This window comes from Ailuropoda melanoleuca, chromosome 13, assembly GCF_002007445.2.
Source record: "Ailuropoda melanoleuca isolate Jingjing chromosome 13, ASM200744v2, whole genome shotgun sequence".
Lineage (NCBI taxonomy): Eukaryota > Metazoa > Chordata > Mammalia > Carnivora > Ursidae > Ailuropoda > Ailuropoda melanoleuca.
In genome coordinates this window covers 43,318,986-43,343,958 of record NC_048230.1, presented here as the reverse complement: position 1 = coordinate 43,343,958, position 24,973 = coordinate 43,318,986, and the positions used below count along the sequence as shown (strand labels likewise).

At 56.8% G+C, this 24,973-nt stretch overlaps 1 protein-coding gene and 1 long non-coding RNA gene across 2 annotated transcripts in view; both read right to left on the bottom strand.

Moving 5' to 3' along the window:
* Positions 1–782: 782 nt before the first annotated feature.
* On the bottom strand, positions 783–20,046 carry CARD14 (caspase recruitment domain family member 14). Its single transcript, XM_034640188.1, is given in 21 exon segments — positions 783–990; positions 1,541–1,644; positions 2,326–2,447; positions 4,232–4,462; positions 4,933–5,044; positions 5,746–5,809; positions 6,651–6,888; positions 7,165–7,291; positions 10,666–10,790; positions 12,578–12,672; positions 12,820–12,962; positions 13,399–13,515; positions 14,524–14,584; positions 14,586–14,640; positions 14,643–14,652; positions 14,866–14,991; positions 15,509–15,588; positions 15,591–15,627; positions 16,518–16,685; positions 16,843–16,862; positions 19,837–20,046. Coding segments are annotated over 19 exon segments (2,187 nt in total). The 5' UTR covers positions 16,650–16,685; positions 16,843–16,862; positions 19,837–20,046.
* A 1,568-nt stretch (positions 20,047–21,614) lies between these two features.
* Positions 21,615–24,973, bottom strand: part of LOC117795433 — a 3,809-nt gene continuing 450 nt past the window's right edge. Inside the window, exons 2-3 of the long non-coding RNA XR_004619452.1 lie at positions 22,632–22,858; positions 21,615–22,503 (exon numbers count right to left, since the gene is read on the bottom strand). This is a non-coding gene — a long non-coding RNA (uncharacterized LOC117795433). The remainder of the gene's footprint in view (positions 22,504–22,631; positions 22,859–24,973) is intronic.

Here is a 24,973-nt window from a genome sequence, read left to right as displayed (position 1 = left end):
GGGCAGAGCCCGGTGGGGGGGCCCCGGGGTGCTCGGCCCAACCATGCCCATGTCTTCTGAGCTCTGGAGGTGGAATAAAGGTGCTTTACTCTGGAGAAGGAGCCGGGTGGGCTGCCCGGTAGAGGGGGCAGATGTTGAGCTCCGGAGCAGCCCAGCCACTGGGCAGGGGTATCTGTGGGAGGTCCCTGAATTTGGGACAGTGGCCACGAGGCACAGACCCACTGAAGATACCGTTTCCCTTGCTGGGGAACCACACTTCCCAGTTTGTACACACGTCTTTCCGAACTTGAGTCCGTGAAGCAGGTGCCGGCCCTCCGAGGCTGGGGAAGTTAGCCAGGATTCCCTTACAAAGGGTCTGCACCTCTGCGGTGGGCGTGGGTGGCACTGCCTTTGGGGGGCAGCAGGGCTACCAGCCTGCTGCCTCAGTGGCTCAGAATGAGCCCTTTGGCACATTGAAATGCAAAAGGGAAGATCTGGGCCAGATGGGTGGTTTTCTGGGGCCTCCCACTGTGGGAGGGCAGGAGATGTCCCACCACAGACATGTTCTTGGGGCCTTGGTTCAGACCATGGCAAACAAGCCTTGGAGGAGGGGGAGATGGTTCAAATGCCCATCCGTGACCTGTGCAGAGTGGGGTTCAAGGTTGGACCCCGGTGAGAGGGGAGCAGATGCCCGGGGAGCTGGGCTGGTATGGTGAGCACCCCCAAGGCTGTGCTCTCGAGGCTCTGAGCTGAAATCACAGGGACTCGGAGGTCCCCACAGTTCCTGGAGGGGACTGGGGCCGTCAGCAGGGACTCTGCTCGGTCCACACGACCTCCTTCTGCTCATCTCTGATGGCGAAGCGGACACAGCCGAGCAGCACTTCCAGGTCACTCCAGCCGTCGGGGCCCAGGCTGCCATACAGACAGGGCACCTTGTCCAGCTCGGCCGCCTCCTGCCTGCTCGCCTCCAGGAGCTGCTCCTCTGACGTCCCGAGCCGCTGCAGGGCCTTCCTGCACAGGCCAGACACGGGACACGCTCAGGGAGAGCTGCAGGCTGGCTGCCTGGAGCAGAGCCCCAGAAAGCTGGCTGCCAGCTCGGAATTCCAGGGGACAGCATACAGACCCTGACTTCGAGGGGCCCAAGTGCCTCATAGAGGAGACGTGAGTCAGGTCCCAGATGACTTGCACTGATTGGGGGTGGGGTCTGGTTTACAAGTTCAGCTGACAAATTGTAAGGGGGCAACGGGATGTCTATGTTTGTCCCCAGCTGTAAACCAAGTAACAGTTTTCAGCCCCTGTCCTCACCTAGCGTGAGTGGACTGTCAGCTGTGTGGACCCCAGTGAACGCATGCGTTTAGTCAAGGCAAGTTCCGGGTCTCACCTCACCGTCCCCAAGGCTGTTCCCTGGAGGAGGGCAGTAGGTCCTTTGTCCTAGAAGCTGTGGGGGAACTGCCTGTCACGCTTCCAGGGGCTGGTGCAGGGCAAGTTCCTGGAGACCCCCCCCCCGAGACATGTGGCACCAGGTGCAGACCCCACGGCCAGCCCTCGGGGGCACACCTACTTGAGTTTCTTAGCTGCCCTCTTGTTGATGGGGATGTGGACAATGATGGGGAAGATCTCCAGCCTGTGCAGGACACAGATGCAGTCCAGGAGGGCATGGGTGTTCTGGAGGGGACAGGGGGGACGGGTCAAGGTCCTCGCCTCAGAGGTGGTGAAGGGAGCCCACCCCCGGGAGGGCGGTGGGGAGAAAAGCGGGGGGCGCTCTGCAGTGTCCATGGGCGCTTGCTGTGCCATCAAGAGTCTGTCCCTTTGGTTTGTCATCTGGGGAATCTAGGACCTGCAAGCCGTTGGGGTTGAGGAGACTTTGAGGGGGGTCTGAAGGCTCTGTCAGCCTCTGCGGGAGCGGGGTTCGGAAGGGGGCGTCTGCCTCTGGTGCACAGCTGGGCCCAGGCCTCTTGGGTCCCCATAAAGCTGCATGGTTCGTGGTGAGCTGCCTTCCACGTATTTGCGTGAGCCTCAGACCAGGGAGTGTTATCTCCATCTTACTCGTTTAACAAATACTGCTCAGCATTTCCCGTGTTGAAGAACCGGGCTCAGGGACGCTCGGAGGCTGGCCCGAAGTCCCACAGATCCCAGATGGAAAAGACGGGGCTTGATCTAACTGCACTCCTCCCTCTGAACACTGAGCCAGAGACGAGCTGAGCACCAGCACCGGGTTCCCTGGCCTGCAGGTTGGCCCCCAGCGTCCTCCAGGTCTCAAGGTCAGTCCTTCCTCCCCTATCCCACCACTGTCCTCTGGAGAGGGAGTCCCCAAGCCCCCAGAGCAGCCCCCACCCTGCCCCTTACCTTTTCCATGAGGGACTCGACAGTTCGGCGGGTCACCCATTAGCGGCCACCAGATGCCTCCCTCTCTTGGACGATGTCCCCTGTCTGGCTTGAGGCCTCGTATTCCTCCTGGCTCAAGTACTCTGCAGGTGACAGTGGATGGGGACGTCACACACCCAGCTCTGTGAGGTCCTGAGGGAGCTCCATGCTGACCATGCCCCCCCATGGGCCCCCGCCAGCTCTGGGGGATGCGCCTCCCAGGATGTCCTCTTCTTAAACCTGAGGAGACTGTGCCCTGCTCGCTCACCCTAGACCAGCGGCCATAGCAGGTGCTCAGTGAGCGCCAGGATGTGGGTGGATGGAGGGAAGGAGGGGAGCAATGGCGCAGATAAACAAGCCCCTCCCTATCACCCCCCAAGGTCCGAAAGTGCAGGTGCACACCCAGCTTCTCACACCTGGAAGCGCCTTAGAGCCCATACGCCCATGCTTCCCGCCCGGAGCAGCTGTGCCCCCAGGGGACACTCGGCAACGTCTGCAGACGTGTGGCTGTCACCACGGGGGGCAGGGGGCATGACTGTGTCTGCTGGGTGGAAGCCAGGGCTGCCACTTGGCGCCCTGCGGTGCCCGGGACGCCCCACACAGAGGGGGAGCCAGCCGCACCCGACTGTCAGGGCCAAGGTTGGGAACCCTTGGCCTGAATACACCTGTCGAAACATACCCCACTTTTACCTTTCTTCCTGAATAGCCTCTCTGTTCTGAGCATGCGTTCTCCTGGGTCAGACCTCCCCGCCCCACCGCTGTCACGGGGACTCCAGCCCGCGGACAGCTCCTCTCCGAGGCCTTCCCTCCGCAGCACGCTGCACCTGCAGCAGCCCTGGCCCCGGGACCGCAGCCCCCAGCACCCTTGCCCGTTCTGCGGCCTCACCAGCTCCCGCCTGCCCGCTCCGCCCCTGCTTTCTCCAAAGCGTCTGTCTCCCTCTCTGGGCCACTCGTGGAGCCAACACCCCGCAGCCTGTCTCCTCTCCGGGAAGCTGCCTCTCCCCAGCTCCTCACAGGGAACCTGGCACATGGTAGATGCCCACTAGAGGCAGACTTGCTCACCCCTGTGCCCTCTGTGGACCCCAGGGGGGTCTGGACAGAGCCATACTCCCCCACCGGTGGTAACCCAAGGCCTCCCGCAACCACTGACAGTGAGGAGCCGATGAACGAAAACTCCCACAAAGCTGCTCTCCTGCTCGCCAACCTCAGAACCGCCTGTCTGCTGTGTAGACACAGACCCTGTCCCCTGGGAGCCAGGATTCCAGATGGCCGGTCCTGTCTGTGACTCCAGCAAGCAGCTCTGAGGTGAGTGGGTGCATGGAGCCCTTTGGGGGTCCTGCCACGGTTGAGGACAAACCTATCTGCCAACCATAACCCCCTGGATTGAACGGCATCCCCCCAAGATGCACGACCCTCTGGAACCTTGGAACATGACCGTATTTGGAAATGAGGTCTTTGCAGATGTGCTTATACTGGAGTAAGAGGGACCCGAATCATGACTGGTTCCTTAAGACCACGTGTGGGAAGACACAGACACGAGAGGAGGCCAGAGGACAAGGAGGCAGAGACGGGGGTGATGCAGCCACAAGCCCAGGACCCCCAGGACCATCGGTGCCACCAGAAGCCAGAGAGGAAAGAGTGACTCCCCCTGAGCGCCTCTGGGGGGTACAGCACAGAGACAGCTGGGTCTCAGCCTTCTGGACTCGATCATCACGGGGGAATAAATCTCTGCTGTTCTAAGTGGCCCAGGCTGTGGTCCTTCATCACGGCAGCCCCAGGACACTCGCACAGTAACCTCCACCCGGTTCTCCTGAGAGAAGGCAAGCATTCTGCCAAGGCCTTGCCCCGCCACCCGACAGGCACGTGGGGCCCCCAAGGGACAGCGTACCTGCTGGGCATTTCTTAAACCCTTGGAGGAGGCACAGCTTCTCGCTCAGGATCTTCCCGACCACCCTGGGCACGAAGATCACAGGCCGGGGCTGGCTGGGCCTGTGGGGGTGCACCAGGGTGTAGGGCACCAGGGTGAAGCAGCTCTCGGCCCAGAAGCACGCGGTGGAGGGCTTTGTGGGGGAGGGGAGGTGTGAGTGGGCCGGGCGCCGGGCCGGGCTGTCCACTGGCCCTGCAGGACACAGGACGGACACAGACTGTGTGTGTTTCGGGCAGTAACACAGGCTCGGCTCCCACCAGGGACACGTGCGTCCCACACCCTGTGGCTGGTGGTTCTTTGCACCCGTTGACCTGCGTCTCTCCAGGCCCACAGCGGGGAAGGAGAAAAGCAGTTCTCTTCCTTCCCAGCGCTCTGCAAGACCCCTGGCCCCGGGGTCCTCACTGCTGGACCCACAGCACTGGGCCTTCCCTCCCTCCTGGTCCCTGCTCTTCTAGGCTGTACTTCTGTTTTCAAGAGTCAGATCATGCACCCAAAACACTTGCCAAAAAGAAGAAAATTAACTCAAAATAACTTACTTTACTCTCAATCCACTTCCACTGTCTTCATTGCAGGGTTTGACCTGATCGGGGTGCGTGCCACGCTGACCTGTCATGGCCTCACACCCACACCCGTCACACATTGGCCTGCACCACCCGCCTCACCTTCCAGCTTGCTGGGCTCCCACAGGGCCCCATCGAAGGATGAGCGCAGAGGGCTGGCCTTGGTTCTGTCCACGCTGACGATGCGGACCAGCTTCTGGGGTCCCCCGGAAGACTGCCGGAGGAGGGAAGAGGGACGAGCATGTGTGCAAGCTGTCAGCACCCTAGCCAACTGCCAAATCCAAGCCGGTCCCTGGACCACCAGGCTCTGCCCACTGAACAGCCAGGAGGCCCGGGCCCCACGCCAGAGAGTGGGAGCTGAAAGGAGGCAGGACGGGCCTCTCAGGCAGAGCCCCCGAGCAGGGCACCCCTGAGCATGGTGTCCCAAGTGAGGGCAGGCTGCGTAAATCAGGAGGGAAGCACTGCCCCAACCCAGGGAAGCTGCCCCAGCATCGTGCTCAGGGACAGCTGAATGTTCTGTCGGGAACTCAGAGGGACTAGGATGGAGCGCAGATGGACAGGCGGACAGGATGACCTGGGAGCGTGACAGAGACAGCCTATGTAATGTATCTGCGGAATCAGAAGCTTGCGGGCTGGGCGTGGTGTGCAGGCCCAGGTGAAGGCCTGGAGGGACCCCCGGGGAGAGACACGCCAGGTCACACCCAGGGGGTCAGCAGGCTATGGGCCCTGCCCCTGGGCCCCCAGGCCAGCACCTGCCCCTCTTCCAGCCCACCCCAGATGGGGCCAGGACCGTCCAGGTGGGACCCACCCCCAGGGGATGTGAGCCGGGAGGAGGAAGGCCAGGACAGAGAGACGGGACCCACCGCAGCAGGGCCCTGCGACCGCAATCCTGGTTGGTGGGTCTCACCACCTCACCTTGCGGGCAGCGCTGCTCTGCTGAGCCATGTCCTGGATGAGGGCGATGAGCAGCTGCTGAGCCCTGCACGGAGGCGGCCAGCCCTGATGCAGGGGCAAGGAGGGCTCGGAGAAGAGCAGGCCCCACCCAGCACCCCTGTGGCCCCAGGCAGCCGTGTCCACCCTGGGCGGGGGCGCTACGGTCCTAGGGCTTTTGGAAAACTGCAAAGCGTCAGCCCGCCCCTGTAGCTGCCAACGGAACTGCTTTGAGTTGGAACCCAGGTGACTCCGTGTGAGCCTGGTCTTGGCCACACTCTAGAACCCCGACAACCTGACGTCACCGAGAGTGATGCGGCTTCGGGGTTCTGGGCAAGACACCCTGCTTTGTGCGCTATGGGGGATCTAGAACACCGTTCTCAGCAGGGGTGACGCTGCTCCCAGGGAGGGCGGCCCACTGTCCCCATTGGCCCAGGACTGAGGGGTTCCCCAGGACACAGGACTTTCCCGCTTTCACCAAAACAGTCCTGCACACACCAGGATGACAGTTGGCCAACCCCCAGGAGACACTGGGCAATGTCTGGAGACATTTTTAATTGACTCAGGGGCAGAGGGGTTCCTGGTGTCCAGTGGGTGGGTGCTGCACAACGTCCTGCAAATGCCCAGGACGGCCCCGCGTGACCGAGAGAGCCAGCCCCAAACGTCACGCTGGTCCTGAATGCTCTAGAATGCTCCAGGACCAACGGCCATCCCTTCCCATAAAGAAACCCCATCTATGCGGTGACACTGGGGTGGCACACTGGGGATTCACTCTGGGGTGTCTCCTTGTGCCCACCCTCTCCTCTTGGGTAGGAGGGGTCGTGCACGGGAAGCCAGGCCAGGTGCCCCAGCCCAACCTGGGGAGGTGTTGGTGCACTACCGCCGCTCACCGTGCGTAGTTGGGGATGGTGCCGTGCTCTGCGCCCTTTGTGCTGTAGGGGCCCACACAGTGGGCATGCCAGCAGCCGCGGCCCAGGAACATGGTGTCGCTGACATGCAGGACGTCACTGCATCGCACCTGCAGCTCCCCGTCCGCCCGTGCCTCCATGGCCAGGTTGACCCGGATGTAGAAGGAATCCCCTGAGGTTGCCACTTGGGCCTCCAGGTCCTGGACCAACTTCTTATAACCTGATTAAAGATAAGTCCGGGGCCATGATCCCGCTCAGGGAAGGTTCTGGAATGTGAAAGCAGGAAAGAAGGAAGGAAACTTCCCCAGAGTCTTGGGAGCCATTCTGGTGCTGGAGTCAGTGGGCAGGAAGGAGATCCCCAGCTGCCCTGCGGCCCTCTGCACGCTCAGGCACAATCTGGTTCCAGGTGCGTGGGAGGGCTGGCATTGCACAGTCAGGGGCTCCAGTCTCAGGTGGTGGCCTCATGGGGTGGGCGGGGGGGGGGGGGGGGGGGTACCCTCCATGTTGACCTTCACAGACAGGCAGCAGAAGCCATTGGCCCTCTGGAGGAGTCCGACGGCTTGCTCTAGGGTCGTGTCCTCCAAGGTGGCCTTGAACAAGGGCTCTGTGGCCTCGCAGTCCACCTGAGGGCAAATCACCAGTGTCGGCCTCTTTGGCCCTGGATTCTGTACTCTACAGTAGGGCCCCCTCCCCCTTCCCAGCCACACGCACTTGCCACCGGCCCTGTCAGGACATCTTGACGCAGCTCCTCCAGCTACTGTCGTTCCCATCCCGAGAGTCAACCACCAACCCCTCCCCAACACGCGGCGCGCCAAGATGACCGCCAAGGGCTGAGCTTCCACTCTTCAAGATAGATTCCACTCTAGAGCGTTCTTGGACTATTGACTCGTGAGGCCGTTGTTCTGTGTTGTGGGGCTGGCCCTGGGCCCTGCAGGACGTTGAGCAGCACCCCTGCTCCCCCCACCCCCGCGGCCCTGGTGGTGAGAGCCCGCAGGCACAGGGCTCTCACCATCCACCCATGCATTCACTCAAGCCCGGGTTGTTTGAAGTTTAGGAGAGTATGTATTTTTATCATGAAAAAAAATATTCTAGCTACTGTAATCAGACAACAAAAAGAAATAAAAGGCATCCAGATTGTTAAGGAAGAAATAAAACTTTCATTGTTTGCAGATGACATGATACTCTATACAGAAAACCCAAAAGACTCCACCAAAAAACTGCTGGAACCACTCTACGAATTCGGTAATGACGCAGGATCCAAAATCGACATACAGAAATCCGTTGCATCTCGATAGATAACAAAGCAGCAGAACAAGAAATCAGGGGGAAAATCCCATTTACAATGTAACCAAAGAGGTAAAAAGATCTGTCCTCTGAAAACCATAAAACACTGAAGAAAGATATTGAAGATGACACAAAAATATGGAAAACATTCCAAGCATGTGGGTTGGAAGAACAAACATTGTTAAAATGTCTCTACTACCCAGAGCAATCTACACAGTTAATGCAATCCCTATCAAAATAGCACCAGCATTTTTCCCAGAGCTAGAACAAACAATCCTAAATTTTATGAAACCACAAAAGACCTGGAATGGCCAAAGCAATCTTGAAAAAGCAAAGCGAAGCTGGAGGCACCACAATTCCCAACTTCAAGTTATATAACAACGCTCTAATCATCAAGACAGTATGGTCCTGGCACCAAAAACAGACACATAGAGCAATGCAACAGAATAGAGAGCCCAGAAATCGATTCTCTGGTCAACTCTATAGTCAGCTAATGTTCGACAAAGCCGGAAAGACAGTCTCTTCAATAAATGGTGTTGGGAAAACTGGAGAGCTTTTTGCTATGTGTAAAAGAATGAAACTGGACCAGTTTCTTACACCATACAGAAAAACAAATTCAAAGTGGATGAAAGACCTAAATGTGAGACCTGAGACCATAAAAATCCTAGAGGAGAACACAGGCAGTAACCTCTTTGACCTCGGCCCCAGCAACTTACTAGACACATAGCCAGAGACAAGGGACTGCATCAAACAAAAAGCTGCTGCACAGCAAAAGAAACAGTCAACAAAACTAAAAGGCAGCCTGTGGAACGGGAGAAGATATTTGCAAAGGACATGTCCAATAAAGGGTTAGTGTCCAAAATATAAAAAGAACTTTTAAAACTCAACACCCAAAAAACAAATAATCCAGTTAAAAATGAGCAGGAGAGGGGCGCCTGGGTGGCACGGCAGTTAAGCGTCTGCCTTCGGCTCAGGGCGTGATCCCGGCGTTATGGGATCGAGCCCCACATCAGGCTCCTCCGCTATGGGCCTGCTTCTTCCTCTCCCACTCCCCCTGTTTGTGTTCCCTCTCTCGCTGGCTCTCTATCTCTGTCATATAAATAAATAAAATCTTTTTTAAAAAATGAGCAGGAGAAAAAAAAAATGGGCAGAAGACATGAGTAGATATTTCTCCAAAGAAGACATCCAGATGGCCAACAGACACATAAAAAGATGTTCAACATCACTCATCCTCAGGGAAACACAAATCAAAACCCAAATGAGATACCACCTCGCACCGGTCAGAATGGCTAAAATTAACAAGTCAGTTAAAAACAGATGTTGGCAGGGATGTGGAGAAAAGGGAGCCCTCCTACACTGTTGGTGGGAGCGGAAGCTGGTTACAGCCACTCTGGAAAACAGTATGGAGTTTCCTCAAAAAGCTGAAAATAGAGCTACCCTACCACCCAGCAATTGCACTACTAGGTATAGACCACAAAGATACAAATGTAGTGATCCAAAGGGGCACCAGCCCCTCAATGTTTATAGCAGCAATGTCCACAGTAGCCAAACTATGGAAAGAGCCCAGATGTCCATCGACGGGTCAATGGATAAAGACGATGTGGTTCAAATACACAATGGACTATTACTCAGCCATCAAAAAAATGAAATCCAGCCAAGTGCAACAATGTGGATGGAACTAGAGGGGATTATGCTCAACGAAATAAGTCAATCAGAGAAAGACAATTATATGATCTCACTGATATGTGGAATTTAAGAAACAAAACAAACGAGCAAAGGGGAAAAAAGAGAGAGAGAGACGAACCAACTCTTCAGTCTAGAGAACACACTGATGGTTGCAGATGGGAGGTGGTGGGTCTGGATGAATCAGGCGATGGGGATCCAGGAGTTGGGAAGAGCAGCGGGTGATGGGGAGGTGCTGAGTTACTATATCGTACACTTGAGACTCACATGATGCAGTATTTTAACTAACTGGAATCACAAACTTAAAAGTAAATGAGTAATAATAACATATATTAGGGTATCAGGACCATCTCCCCAAACATCATGAAGGTTCTATTCACCGCAATGTAGCCTGTTAGCGGTGAGGGAGAGGCCAGAGGCCCAGGGCCACGGAGCACAGGTGGCTCCCCCGGCCCCTTCTCAGCCTTGCCTCCGCGCGCCACCCTCACCTCACCCCAGGCTCCTGGGGGAAGCAGCCTCAGGAGCAGGGTGACTGTTCTTGGCTTTTAGGCCACATCAAAGTCACCTCCCTGCCCACATATTCACTTGATGATAATTAGCCAAGCAGTGTATTTATGGGCTTTGCAGTTTAACGAATATCTTGCAATAAGAGAGTTTTTGAAATTGCCCCGGACGACGATGCATGTGTGTGAAGGCTGTGTGTCCCCACCTGCACACGAGGGGCTCAGCGCAGTGAAACGGCAGGTCTGTGGCCCCATCTAAAGACCCGGGGGCAACACGGCCACAGCCAGAGCCTTCTCAGACGCCGGCGGTCCACATGAGCTCGTGGGCTCGCCCGCCGCGTCGAGAGGTCGGGGATCAGGACGGGGCAGGCTTCTCCATGGGGACGGAGCTGCCGAGTGAGCGTAACCTCAGCCCGAGAGGGAGCCTGGGCTACCCTGGCAACACGTCCTTGTCAGGTCGGAACTGCGGCTGCTGACCCCGCCCAGAGAAGACCCGGGGGGGCTCGTGGGGCAGGGGCCACGCTCACCATCATGATCTGGGTCCCTGGGCGCAAGGCCATCTCGTCCGCCGCCGAGCCCGGGGTGACCCGGTGAATGAAGATGCCCGTACGGTTGCCACCGATGACGCTTATCTGCTCCAGCAACGCGTGCCCTGGAAGGCCAGCACGGCGACCTGGCTCAGGCTCTTACAGGCCGGCCTCCTCTGCACCGGGACGCCGCTGCAGGATAGGACGTGACAGAGCCCACGAGCCACCAGAGCAGGAGGTCAGGCCAGGCCCTGACCCCAGTGGCCCAGCATTCTGGAATGCTTACACACACACACACCCAGCCACAACCTCGTCCTCAGGTTGTCACCTCCCAACAGTGACAGGACACAGTCCTCACTCTGCCCTGCCACCAGCTGGCCCAGCGCCTCCCCCAGCTCACCTGGACGAGATGGTGAGGCCGCCGGTGCATGGCTGCAGGCTGCTCTCACACTCAGGCAACGGAAGTGGGGGGCTCAGACACAGGCCAGGCTGGCCAGGCCAGCCCCCGGGCTCACCCCTCCCGACAGAGCTTCCCTTCCCGGGGCAACCTGGTCCCCCCACCCCAGGCTTGGGCAGCACCCCCTGCTGCTCTGTCTCCTTCCGCTGAGGCTGGCCATCCTCTGCCTCTTCCCTTCCTCACTGCTTCAAATCTTGATGTCATCGTCCCCAAAGCAGGAGTGGGGCTTGACCTACAGGGTGTCCTTATGTGATAGCTGAATGAGTTGGTAACAGTTTACAGCATAGGGCAGCTAGAGTGTGGATGTCTGGCTTCGTTAAAAATCAAATTCAGGTGGGGGTGGATGGGTGAACTGGGTGACGGAGATTAAGGAGTACACTTGCAACGAGCACTGGGTGATTAAAATAAAAACTTTAAAAAAAAAAAATCAAATCTGGCACAACCCTGGGCCACATTTCTGCCTGGATCAACGGTTGTCTGCTATTTTTGCCGAGCTCGCAGGCAAAACTCCATTCGTGATTACATTCAGAGTCAAATGAAAGTAGTGTACTCCTGATGTATCTGAGGTCAATTCCACTAAAAGTGCATGAAACTAGGATGTTATACAGAATCGTGGCAGAAGGAGACAAAAAGCATCACATCCAGAACGGATGTGCCCTTGGGGGACCCTCTCCGTTGACCCCTGTGATAAACATGCCAATCATCTCGCTCAGGGCCAGGTTTCTGGTCAAGTGTCCCATTGGGAGCCATGGACCCCGCCTGCCCTAAAGGGGCGGCTGTTCTGAACAGCACGAAGTTTGTGCGCCCCCTGGTGGCCACCGGCGAGAATTCCAGATGGGTGCTAAGCACCTGCGGCGCACGAGGCCCCCGGCCGGGGGCAGGTGTGCAGGGCGGAAACGGTGAGGAGGCTGTCCGTGTGGGGCCCATGGTTGAGGAGGAGAGGAGACCAGTCAAGTCACAAATATGAGGAATTAGCCACAGGAGATGTGGGAAGGTCTCAGGTGCCACACCCGGGAGGAGAGAGGTTCCCAGCAGATGCCTCTTCCAGGGGAGGGAGGTGGGAAGGGGGTGACTAAAGCCTGCTGCCTTCTGAGGTCACTGGGAAAGCTAAGTGTCCCCAGACCAGAGCTGGGAGGGGTAGAGAGAACTCGTGTGTCTGGGGCCGTCTGAGCGTTAATGCTGACATGGACGGGAGGATGGACACAACTGCCTTGGCTTCAGGGTGAGAGACAGAAAGGACGCCCAGTAAATGGCATGGACTTGAATGACCAGGTACTCGGGACTTCCCAGAGGCCCGGGCTGGGGCAGCAGTGAAGCTCAATGCCTGGGCCCAATCCCTGGAGAGGTACCGGGCTGTCTCACCTGCCTCCCTGAAGACCCCTGTTCTCACCTCTCCTCCTGCTCATAGGCCCCGCCGGGGGGGGGGCTGCAGAGGCCCAGGTGGGGTGCACTCACCTGCCCTGTCCACAATCTCATAATCCAGGTCTGCATCACCTGCCTTCACCCCCGGGGAGGGTACCCGGTCCACCGGCAGGTTTTCTGGGAAGCCACTGGGAAGCATGGGGAGAAGATGGCTCAGGCTGCATTGCTCGCTCCCTACTCAGACCCAGAGCCCCTGGCACCCGCCCCGCCCTCGGCCCGTGTCCCAGCGAGCTGCTGGGGCCCACACCATCTGAAGCCCGTTGCCAGTCCGTTACCTGCAAGACCAGGCGTCTTCCCGGAAGTCCTCCGTGGCCCGCTTGTACAGGGACTGCGGACTGGGAGGCAGGGGGCTGCTGGAGCGGAAGCTGTCCACCAGCTCACGGTTGGATGTGGCATTCAGGTCAGAGCAGAGCTGAGACTGGAGGAGGACAGGGCAGAGGTCGGCACAGGGCTCACACAGGGACCCCACTCGACACCTCCCCGCGGCTCCACTGCGTGAGGAGAAAAACAATAATAAACCGTGGGCCCTAACTGTCAGGGCAGAGGAGGTGAGAAGGACATATCACAGAGCAAGGTCCCACTAGCGGAGCACCTACTGTGTGCCAGGCACCCTACTAGCTGCTTGTATGGTCCCATTTCACATACAAAGCCACCGCGGCCCAGAGAGGCCCAGTCTCCAGCTGGAGAGGGTCACGTGCAGAGTGTGGCAGGTGCACAGTGCAGATCTGAACACAAGCCCGTGTCCACATCATGAGGACGTCTTCAGCACCTGCTGTGTGCCAGGCCCCCGTCCCTCCCGCCAGGTGAGGGTGCACCTGGCTTGACCCCAGGAGAGGAGGAGGCACCCGCCGTACCTCCGTGGAGCTGGGGCAGCTGTGGTCACTGTCATCCCGCGGGCAGATGGCAAACATGCGGACGAGCCATTGCTTCCCCTTCGGACCAGGCTCCCTGGCGCCGGCTTCCTGCTTAGGCTGCTGAAGATGGCCCCGGGCTGCTCAGTTCGGGCAAGTTTCCTCTTGGATGCTCTTGGGGGTTTCCAGCAAGTCACCTCCTCCCCCCTCCCGCTCCCCCTCCACCTCCCCTGCACCCTCCGGGCAGTCTCCCTCATCATGTCCCCGCCTCGGAGCAGGGGACCCCCAGCACTGCAGGAGCCAGCCACCGAGGAGGGCAAGCAGCCTGGTGAATGCCACTTGATCTGTTTTAGAGACTATATGCTGTTCCTTACACGTTACACAAGTAACACATACTCCGTGTATCACAAGCAGCTCCATATGGAGCACTGGGGGCAAACAGAACGGAGGAGAGAAGGAAGTAACATTCTCCCAACCTCCACAAAGACAGGACGCTTGGCATCTTGCTGTCCACCTTTTTTAAACATATATATATGTGTATATATATATATATTTGGAACGTGGTAGATGTGAGGAGGGTGAAGGAAGAAGGGCCGGGGGCCCCAGCCAGGAAGAAGAAGGACTGCCTAGGCCTCCCCAAGGCCCCAGGCACCTCTTGAGGGTCTCACCCACCCACCGGGCCCCTGGAGCTGGAGCTGCTGACAGACCCTAATAGGAGGTTTGTAATCATTTTAGCTCTTTGGGAACAAAGTTCCCTTCGTGCGTGGAAGTCAGCTCTCAGACATCGGACTTGCAAACATCTCAGGAACGCATCATCTACAAAAGCCGGTGGCTGCCTGGCCCAGTTTCCTATGCTTCCTTTCTTCATCGAACACCATACTTTACAGGTTCCAGAACCTTCCGCCAAGTACCTCTTCCATGACTTGCCTACGGTTAACATCAAAGGAGATACAGACTCAACATGCCCAGTGTGCGTCTTCAATGATTTGGCAACAAGGTTCACCCACGAGAGTCAGTGTGTGGCAAATACAGCTAAACGCCCTGTCCCAGCAGGGGCGGCGCGTGGCCTGGTCCCCGCCCCACGTGCACCACCCTGGCCTCCCCGTGGGGTGGGAGGGCAGCACTCACCCCCTGCTCAGACTCGGCCTGCGGCCTGCAGAGCTGTTGGCGCAGTTCACAGACCTGGTCTGCGGAGGGCGTCCTTCTCCGTCAGGTTCTGAGAAATCTCCATCTGGACAGCGTCCTGGCGGAGTAGGCCTGGGAGGTAGACAGGGAAGGAGGGAGGACGGCACAGAGGGAGCGTGTTGGCGGGTGACAGCGGGGACAGAGACAGGAATCTGGAACCAGCTGCCACGGGGACGCAGGGAGCCCTGTGACACCGGCTGCCCCGGGTCAAACCCCGAAGGCTTCTCGAGGAGCCTGGGACCAGCGAGAGCTCAGCCCGTGGCCCGGGCCCTTCCGCCCAGGTACCTGGTCCCGCTCCTTCTGTAGCTGGTGCAGCTGGCTCTGCAGGGCGTCCACCTTGTCCTTGTAGATGTCGCAGTCCACCTTCGTCCTCTGGAACTGAAGCAGGGTCTGCTCCTTCTCTTCCCAGTACTGGCTGGGGGCAAACATAGCCCATGAAGCCAGTGGTGCTGGGGGTCGGAGGGAGGACAGGGCGGGCGGGGGTGCCTCGGGGACAGAGGGACCTGGTTCTGGAGGTGACTTCCTGCTCTCTTCTTAAGTGCTCAGTTTCACGGTGCGTCTACGGACATGCTACGCTGATGCTATCTGCATTCGGTTATCAGAACTCATGTGGATGTTGCAGGTAAAACTACGTTTTGTTCATTCCATGCCCCGAAAGATGTAAACCATCTCCCTCCACGCTGCCTCATTCTCTCCCACTGTCCCCTTCCTCCCGATCCTCCCTTGCCTGTCGTAGCAACTAAATAAACTCCACCCCCCCTCTGGAAAGCACCCTGAGTTTTGTTTCTGACCACCCACAGACCAGATGGGACCACTAGCCGTGGGCCGTGAGTCCGCGCTCCATAAAGCTTCCATGAGGGATGAGCGTTTGCAAGAGCCCATCTTCCCCGCCGTGCAGCCCCCCGCTGACGCGGCCCACCAGGGTCACCTGCTTGCGCTGCCTCTCGGCGGCCATGGCCCGCTCCCTCAGAGAGTGGATGTGGTCCACCAGCTCCTGCTTGCTCTCCAGGCCTCGTCCAGGTTCTGCTCCAGGATGTCATTCTCTGCCTGGGCCAAAGAGAGGTCAGCCCAGGGACCCTGACCTCCTGAAAGACCTGCCCCTGGGAAGCGCCCCGTCGATCTGCCCCGAGAATAGGCAGCAGGGAATTCTGGGGCTGGGCGTGTGGGTGCGTTCAGCCTTATCCCTGCATGCTAGGCAGGAGAAAAGGCAGGGTCAACAATCAAAATGGGAAACGTGCGTTTCCATTCTTCTATTTCTCTAGGGTCGAGGACGGACAGTAAAGGACACTGAAAGTCTCTTGGGGTGGCCATCTGCCGTTGTGGGCAGGGTCAGGCCGCTCTGTCCACAAATCCACCAGCACAGTCTCCGACGGAGGACACACCAACGGACAGGCCATTCCCTCTCTCGCCCACTTCTCAGGAAGGGGCTTAGGAACGGCGGTGCCATCCAGGCCGCATGACCGGCTGCGGCGGCCTGCCCTGCGCCCGGGGAATGTCTGTTCATTGGAAGGAACAGCTCTATAAATAGACATTTTATTGATTGAAAGGAATCGAGAAGGAGAGGCAGAAGTTTGCATAATTCCAGAAGTTGGCGTCGCCCAGTTCCTCCGTGGCCTTCCAGAGCGCGCGTGGGCGGGAGAGCAGACTATTCTGTGGGCAGAAGGGTCCCCCCCCCCACAGCCTCGAATCCCATGTATCATCAGCCTGATTCCCTGTAAACCAGCACAGCAGCCCCGCCGAGCTGAGGGGGGCAGGGCCCGGCAGGTCCGGGAGCCCTTCATCCTGCCCACGTCGGGGCCGGCCAGGAGCAGGAAGGGAAACGCAGGGTGTCCCTGGATGGCCTCCCAGTCCTCAGCCACCCCTCCACGGACCACCTGTGAGGACCCCCCGGCCTGCGGGGACCCCGGGTAGCTGCCAGGGAAGGGAGCAGGACCCACCAGTCTGAACATCAGCGACTGGAGTTTCTCATTGTCCTCCTTCAGGCGGCTCAGCTCCTTGTCCCGGGGCTCCAGGCCGCAGGCCATCGGCAGGGACCGTTCTCGCAGTTCCCGCTCATGGGAGGAGGACATCTTCTCGCGTTGCAGCTCCTGCTTGGTCAGGTGGAGCTGCCGCAAGGAGGCCGGGAGGGAGGGCAGCGTAAATGCTGGTTCTCCGCCAGCCCAGGGCCCCATGCGTCCCCCAGCCTTTCTCCTCCAGGAGCGTGCACTTCATCCTTCAAGGGGCCCCTCCCCCAAGATTTCAAAATCCATTGACGAGTTTTACCTAGTGACTAGGTCCGGTTCCTGTGGAGGAGAAAGGCATTTCTAGCTTTATTTTTTAGATGAGGAGAGCCATTAAATCACTGGGGTGGGGCCCAGGGAACAGAGGAAGGAGCCCAGGCAATCAGCTCTCGGACCCTCTCTGGAAACTTGGAGTCCCACCAGCTGGTGGGTGGTGAGTGGCCAGTGAGCGGGTGTCCTCCAGCACGTTCCCTGGCTTCCCTCCCTTCCCATAATCTGCTAAATACATTGCATAAAGGGAATCGGGACTCATGAAAATCAGTGAGAAGAAAGGAAATCAAGTGAGATGGAGCAGAGATGCCTAGTCTATGCAGACGCATTTGCATCCTCGTGCAAATATGTGCACCCCTGCCCAGTGTGCTGTGTGTCCAGGGCTGCATTCCTCTGGAAGCTACCTGGCCAGGTCCTGCTGGCCTCCACCCTGCAGGACAGCGCCCCAAGAGCAGCTCAGACCTGGAACCGAGGGCCTGGTCTCTCTGCACCCCAGGCGGGTGTGATGCCCCTGGGGGGAGGGGATTTTCCCGAGAGGCAAACCCAGGAAGTCTGGATGTCAGGGTGGAGTCAGCACTCACTCTGGGGTCAAGAGGAGAAGGAAGAACCTTTCCACTTGGACTTTTTCCCTCCCAACATCTACTTAGCAAATTTTCCATAAGCAATTATACAGCTCCCACTATGGGCCACCTGGGTTAGACGTTTTATACATCATATATTCCAAAACTAAAATTAAATCATTAAGACCTGAATGGGGGGGGCTAAAATTGAAAATAAACCTAAGCAAATGACCTAATTATATTTCAAACACTGTAGCCACAACGATGGGAGGGAGAGGGAGGGAGAGGGAGGGAAAGCCGGGCGGCCACAGCAGATCCTCAGCTCTTCTCAGCACCTTGTTTACTGGGCTGGTGTGGGCACAGCTATTCTGAAAGTATTTTCCATGCCCTCTAGGATTGAGCAAGTGCTAGCTTGGGTGGGAGGATTCTCACCACGGAAGAAGGGGCACCAGAGCATGGAAAGGGGGAGGCGAGGACACGCCCTGGGGATTGACGGGAATTAGAGGTGTGGGTGTGACCTCACAGTTTCCAAGACACAAGTATGTCTATGGACATGCATTCTCGCATGCTAAGTGCGTATGCTTATCTGTACGTGCATACTTACGTGCACGTTTCCTAGTTCTGTTGGCTGAAAGGGCCAAGGAGCGAAGACATCCCAGGAGCAGTGAGCACCCCTAGAGCCCAATCTTGGTCTCTGCAAGATTCCAGGGCCCTTCAGGGAAATGAGCCCAGAGCTGGGGCTAGGTGGGGACGAGATGATCCTGGGAACTCTTGCGATGCCAGGAAGGGGGTCCGTGCTCAGAAAATGAGGGGCCACGCCAGAGGACACAGAGGAGATTCAACGGGCTCCCACTGGCCAAATCTGGGACATTTTGAGCAAACTCCTTCAGGACAGTAATATGTTACAGACCGTTGGAAATGGGAATCCACGTGCCTGTACCAACAACAGATGCATGAGCTGGGGGATTAGGGGCCCCTCCTCATGGTCAGGATGTTGAGGGCCAACAGGGGGACCCGAGGGGTCACTGGAGATGGGGCTCCCCCTCTAGCAGCCACCAGAGTGTGGTTGAGTTCAGGCAAGAACCCCCAGTGAGGCTGTCTAGGGGGGAAATGTCCGCGAGTCTCAGGGTGTTTGCTGGTTTCAGAGCTTCCCGCCCCCAGACAGCTTCTCAGAAGCCGGAGGAAAGAGGAACAGTGATGAAGGCCAAGGAAGCAGGCAGAACCTGGACCAGGTGGACGATGAGAACATCACCCGTGAGGGGCGCTGGGCTTGGCGCCACGGTGGGGTCACTGGAGCCAGGCCCCGCATCCCTGTCTGTGCAGGGTCCTGCCAAAAATACATAACCCCCCATCTCCTCATAAGAAGATGTCAGACAAACCCAAAACGCAGAGTGGTCTATTACAGAAAAGGGGGGGCCCTGTATTCTTAAAAAATATCCATGCTGTGGGGTGCCTAGGGGGCTCAGTCGGTTAAGCTTCCGACTCGTGCTTTTGGCTCAGGTCATGATCTCAGGCTCGTGAGATCGAGCCCCATATCAGGCTTCACACCCCGTATGGAGCCTGCTTGAGATTCTCTCTCTCCCTCTGCCCTTCCCCATTCTCTCTCTGCCTCTCAAAAAAGAAGAAAAGGAAAGGAAAGAAAATCCACATATAACTTTTGAACCCCCTCGCCCAGGAACTTAACTACTAACGGCCCTCTGTTGGCTGGAAGCCTCACTGATCCCATGAACAGCCAATTAGCACATTCCATGTGTTACACGTATTATACGCTACAGTAATATACAATAAAGCAAGCTGGAGCAAAGAGAAGGTCATTAAGAAAATCACAAGGAAGAGAAATTACATTTACAGTGCTGCATTTACGGAAAAAAATCTCGGTCTAAGTGGATTCGTGCAGTTCAAGGGTCGACAGCATTTTTATTTGTATTATTTAATAAATTTGAAGTGATTTCTAAACATGGTTAGGATGTAAAAACTAAAACCAAACACACCAAGCCACAGTCAGAGGCGACCGACAAATGCCAAGATGACAAGGAATGAATGTCCTCAATGTTTAAGGAGCTCCTACAAAACAATCAGAAGGTAATGGCCCCCAGCGGAAAAATGAGTGAAGCTGTGGGGGTCTGAGGGCCTCACCGATGGCACTCTGGTCTCCTGCACAGACCCAGGCCCAGCTGAGAGAGACACAGGAGGGCAGGGCAGAGGCCCACGGGCCCCAGGTTACCGACATGACATTCGGGGGCAGGGTGGATTCCAGGATTGTCCGCGGGACGGAGGGGCCGGCCTCCCCACCGAGCGCACCTCCCGGGCCAGCCAGTCCCCAGGGGATTCCAGGGCGGGGCAGCTCCTGGCCGCTCAGGCCAGCCCCGCTGGGGCCCCCGCAGGGGTGGGGAGCGGCAGGGTGAGGGGCCGTGCAGCCCGCATACCTCCTCCTGCAGGCTGCGGCAGCGCGTGGCGGCCAGCTCCTTCTCCCGCAGCACGTTGCTGTAGCGGAGGGACAGACCGAGCTCTGTCCTTGAGCTTCAGCACCTCGTGGAAGTGGGCGCTGACCTCGCGCTTCATGCGGTCGTGGTCGGCCTCCATCTGGCCCAGGCTCTGTGCACGGCCCTCGGCCTGGCGCAGTTGCTCCTGCAGCTGCTGGCAGCCCCGCAGCAGAGCTTCCTTCTGCCCCTTCTCCTGGCTCAGCTCCTCCTGCAGGCTGCCGATGGCCGTGGCCAGGCACTCGGTCAGCTTGGACGTCTCCATGAGGCCTGCGGAAGAGGGGCGGTGGGCCACCTCGCCCTCCCCCTGGTTCCCCTGGGGACCTTGCTTCCTCCGCCCAGACTCTCAAGCAGGAGCCCCCACGCGAATCTGTGGGTCTCCTTAAAAACTTCCCAGCTCAACCAGACTCAGGATTTGGTTATACAAACAGCGTGACAGGCGATCTGGGAACCAGGATTACCCCCTCGCGGTCTCCCCGTGGGACCCTGGCGTGCAGACTCAGCCCCCCTGGTTAGCTCAGGAGTGCAGCACGCTAGCTCATCTCCGTTCATCCTAAGACAAATGTAACAAGGGATATGAATCCATATAATAGAACTCTAACTAACGTAACCATGGCTGCCACATCCAACAGGCAGAAAAGTTTTCTCTCATCTATGGAACATAAAAACTAGGAAGATCGGTAGGGGAAGAAAGGGATAAAGAAAGGGGGGGTAATCAGAAGGGGGAATGAAGCATGAGAGACTATGGACTCTGAGAAACAAACTGAGGGCTTCAGAGGGGAGGGGTGTGGGGGAATGGGATAGACTGGTGATGGCTAGTAAGGAGGGCACGTATTGCATGGTGCACTGGGTGTTATACGCAACTAATGAAGCATCAAACTTTACATCGGAATCCGGGGATGTACTGTATGGTGACTAACATAATATAATAAAAAAACATTAAAAAAAACCACAGACACACATACATTTTGGGGGGAGGGTAGGAAGGGTAACACCTTTATAGCTGTGGAGAAAATCCTTTTAACAAAATAATATTTGTTTTTTTAATTGATTGAAAAATTAAATTATATAAAGATACATTTCAGCATGGCAAAAAAAAAAAGCCTACTAAAGCCAAATGAAAATTGGTGTCAAAATAAAAGATTAACACTCAAAAAAAAAAAAGAAAGAAAGAAAGAAAGAAAAGTTCTCTCAGCCAGTTCTGAGTGAGGTTGGTCCTGCCCTTTGTATTCCAAAATCTTTCAACAGCTCCTCCAGGGAAGCCTAAAATCACTCAATTAACAGAAATGGCCTTATTTCCCATCAGGTTGGCTAGATCTTTCCATTTCTGGCTGAGCAAAGGTGCAGAAGGCTGCCCGCTCCTCTCCTCCTCCCCTCCGGCGGGGGTCTCTCCCAGCAGAAGCCGCCCAAGGCCCCGGCCCCCCCCTCCCCCGTAAGCACACACTGCCAGGACTAAGGCCACCTCAGGAGCATTTCGAGGGCAAGGACATGCTTCCCCTCTCCCAAAACCTCTCGAATGCAGAGTCTCTGCCCCAAAAGGAGTCTCCGGTTGGTACTGCATAATTAGGGACAGATCTTTTCTTTCCTTTCTTTCTTTTTTTTAAATTTTGTTTATTTTATTTGAGAGAGAGAGCAGGGAGGAGAGGGAGAAGCAGGCTCCCTGCTGAGCAAGGAGCCCAACGCAGGACTCAGTCCCAGCGCACCAGGATCATGACCTGAGCCGAAGGCAGAAGCTTCCCCGCAGAGCCACCCAGGCACCCCAAGATCTCTTCTTTTAGAACCAGAGGCCACAGCTTCCTTCTCCTACCACCCTCACCATGGTTAGTGGGGGTCTCCTCACCCCCTGAGTGCTGGGGCTCAGGGACAGGAACCTCTGCCGGTGTTTAGAGAGCGGAGCCTGACTCAGGGCTCGATCTCTGGATCCTGAGATGGTGACCTGAGCTGAAATCCAGAGGCTTAACCGACCGAGCCACCCAGACGCCCCCAGTTCAAGCCTGTTTAGAAAGTCCCACAAGCAGACAACATATCTGTGCCCCCATCACACAGACCCAACAGAAGCGTCCTGGGGGTATCGTTAGAGTCGGCTCAGTCCTGCTGGCTGCAGCCTGGCCTCTCCCGGTGCCCAGAGGTGGCTGCCAGGCCACGTCCTATGTGTGGATGTGTCTACAAACACACATACACTTTTACAGGATTCTTTGTGGGAAGAGGGACTGAACATAAATAGCATCTTTCCTGTTGACTCTAACTTTCTGTAAACAGTACCGGGCTGGGCATGGCTACACTCCTCATGTTCCGTGTTCCCGAGCTTTAGCAGATGGATACAAACAGCTTACATACACTCCTTCCTTTTTTTAACTGGTGCTTCCTTTTTTAACTGGTTTGTTCAATGGTATGAACAAACCACAGTTGACTTTTTGATGCCTCTGTGGGCCAGCGTTACTCCGTCTCTACTTTTCCTCCATCCCACTCAGCGTGGTGGTGATGTCCTTGGGCACAGAGGGGAACACTTCTCTCAGACCCCTGAATTCCTGTGATTTGGTTCTTTTCATTTGGAATAACAAGCTGGACGGCTGGAGTCAAATGCCTCTTGATGAGGTGTGTCCTCTAAAAACGCTGGAAAGGCAGAGCAAACCAACCCCATGTGAACGAAGAAAAATAGGGAACAGTGGTTGGAGGATCTCGTCTCCATGGACGGCCTCCCACAATCCGTACGAGGAGCCCGGGGTACAGCAAGTGCTCACCGAGACACGCCCAGGCTCGTTTCCCCAGCAGCTTTTCGCGGTGGGCTGTGATGTGGTGTCCCCTCCGTGGCCAGCTGTGGCTTCACTGCCGTCCGTGCCTTTCTCTGTAGGCTGCAGGGCAGGATGGGGCCGGGCGGGGATAGCTCGCCAAACCAGCGCCAGCACGGGCTGCCTGCTCTCTCAAGCCCCGTGACTTGCTCCAAAACTCAAAGTTCAGGCCCCAAAGACTAATGCAAGGAGGGAAAAGAAAAATAAGGCAAGTTCTGATCCAGGAAATAACTTGACAGATCTTTGACCTCTGCGGTTTGTTCAGTAACTATAGACACTTCCTCAGGGCTTAGAAGCAGGTTCCTAGAAGGAAACCGGGTCGTGAACTGTGGCACAGATACCCACCACGTTGTGGGCCCCTCTGGGACTGTGGCGATGGTTGCTCATATGTACGAATTTACTAAAAGCCATAAACTGCACTCCTTAAATGGGTGAATAGTGTGGCACATGAATTATATTTTAATAAAGATTTTTTTTAATGAAAAGCTCCCAGAGCTGCCGATTACTACACCCTGCTTCCCTCCGGCCCCGCTCCCGGCCAGGATCAGAGGAGGGTGGGTGCTGAGGAGGTCTCCCGGGCAGCTGGCCTGCCCCTGCCTCTCTGAGGCCAGTGCTGCCTGCCCGCAACATATAGGACAGCAGCCCCCTGTTCCTCCTGCTTTCTCTTAGTCCAGGTGGGGCCTGCAGGTGCCCTGACCATCTAGGGGCCCCAGCCGAGCTCCGTCCTCTGCCCCAGACGTTCCCTGCTGGCCTCCTCCTTTCCATCCCCTCTGCCTGCTTGCTCCAGCACCCACGTTCCCCTCCGCTGCCCCGCGCCCCCAGCAGCACCTCTCCACGTGTGTGGCGGTGTCTTCGATGAACAAATGACACTGCATGCACACAGCTGTCCCCCACCGTGTCCAGCTCAGACTCTGGGTCAAATTCAACATATAAAATCAGTCCGAATGTAAAGGTACTGAACAAGGCGGACTCACAGAATCTCTCTGCCCCAGCTCCTCACGAAGTCAGCCAGAATTATTTAAAAAATTAAATAAAAACCAGCCACGAAATGAGGAAAGGTGGAAAAGTAAACACTTCCTGCCAAAAACTTTGAAAAATAGCAGATGAGCGCTGAGACGGATGGGTTGGTACAGAGGGGCGCGGCACCTGGTTCTATCAGAACCGGGGAGAGGGTCTCGAGGACTTTCCCCACTGATTGCTCACCTCGAGAGAAAGAGACTCTGGGGAAATCTGCAGAGGTGAAAGAGGGCACCCCGGAACTCCCTGGGGCTCACACCACAGAATGCTCAGCAGAGGCGGGGGGGCCCTCCTGGGGGCAGAAGAAAGCGGGGACCCCAGGCTGCACTTCTTGCTGCGTGGTGAGCCCTGGGTCCACTTCATTTCAAGTATGGCCTTGAACTCCGCAGGGCTCCGTGGAAGGTCTGGAGCGCCTGACTTTTCGTAGACTCCCTCCCACTCCCATCAGAGTGCAACAGAGAATCAGGCCAGCTCAAGCCACGTACTGCCTCACGTGGGCAGCTGAAGACAGAGGTCTCTCCGGGACTCTAACCCCCAACCGACTGCACCGGTTCCTGGGACCCGAGGCCACGCTGGGGTCAGGTGTGGGTGGGTGTAGCCGAGTAGCAGCCACTCCAGACCGTTTTTCGTGCAGTGAGGTTGCTTCTGACAAAACCCCAAAGGCCAATAAAACACGTAGGAGTTTCTTTGCAACTCAGTTCCGATTTAAATATGGGTTAGTCCTAACAGTAAAGAAAATTTACCCCAGAGATCCATCAGCATATTTTAAACTCTGTAAAAATCTTCCCTGACCATGCAGCAATTCTAGAGAGAACCCAAGGTCATACGAGCCCTGAGCATCTGAGACAGGGATCCTCCTGCTGGACCTTCCCATGCCTCCCCGTGGCTCAGGGCTCAGTCTTCCCTCGCCTGTAACAGACGGAAGCAGAAGGCACATACACGCACGAACACGCACGCACAGGCACACACCTGCCCACACGCACCCCTGCATGCACAGGACTCCAGAATGGGATGGGATGAGTTAGGGAGAGCGTAGAAAGATCGGTATAAACCTATAAACACGACGGGTGAGGCCGACTGTCACCAAGTGAAGAAAGAGGTGCTTTCTTGCTCCCCCTCAGCTAAGAGCCCACACCAGTGCTCCATTGTAAATGTCTGGCTGTGTCCTGACCACCAGTAGGAGCAGCTGGGCTTAGAAAAATCCTCCTTCGGAGATAATGCTAAGTGAAATAAGTCAAGCAGAGAAAGACAATTATCATATGATTTCTCTCATCTAT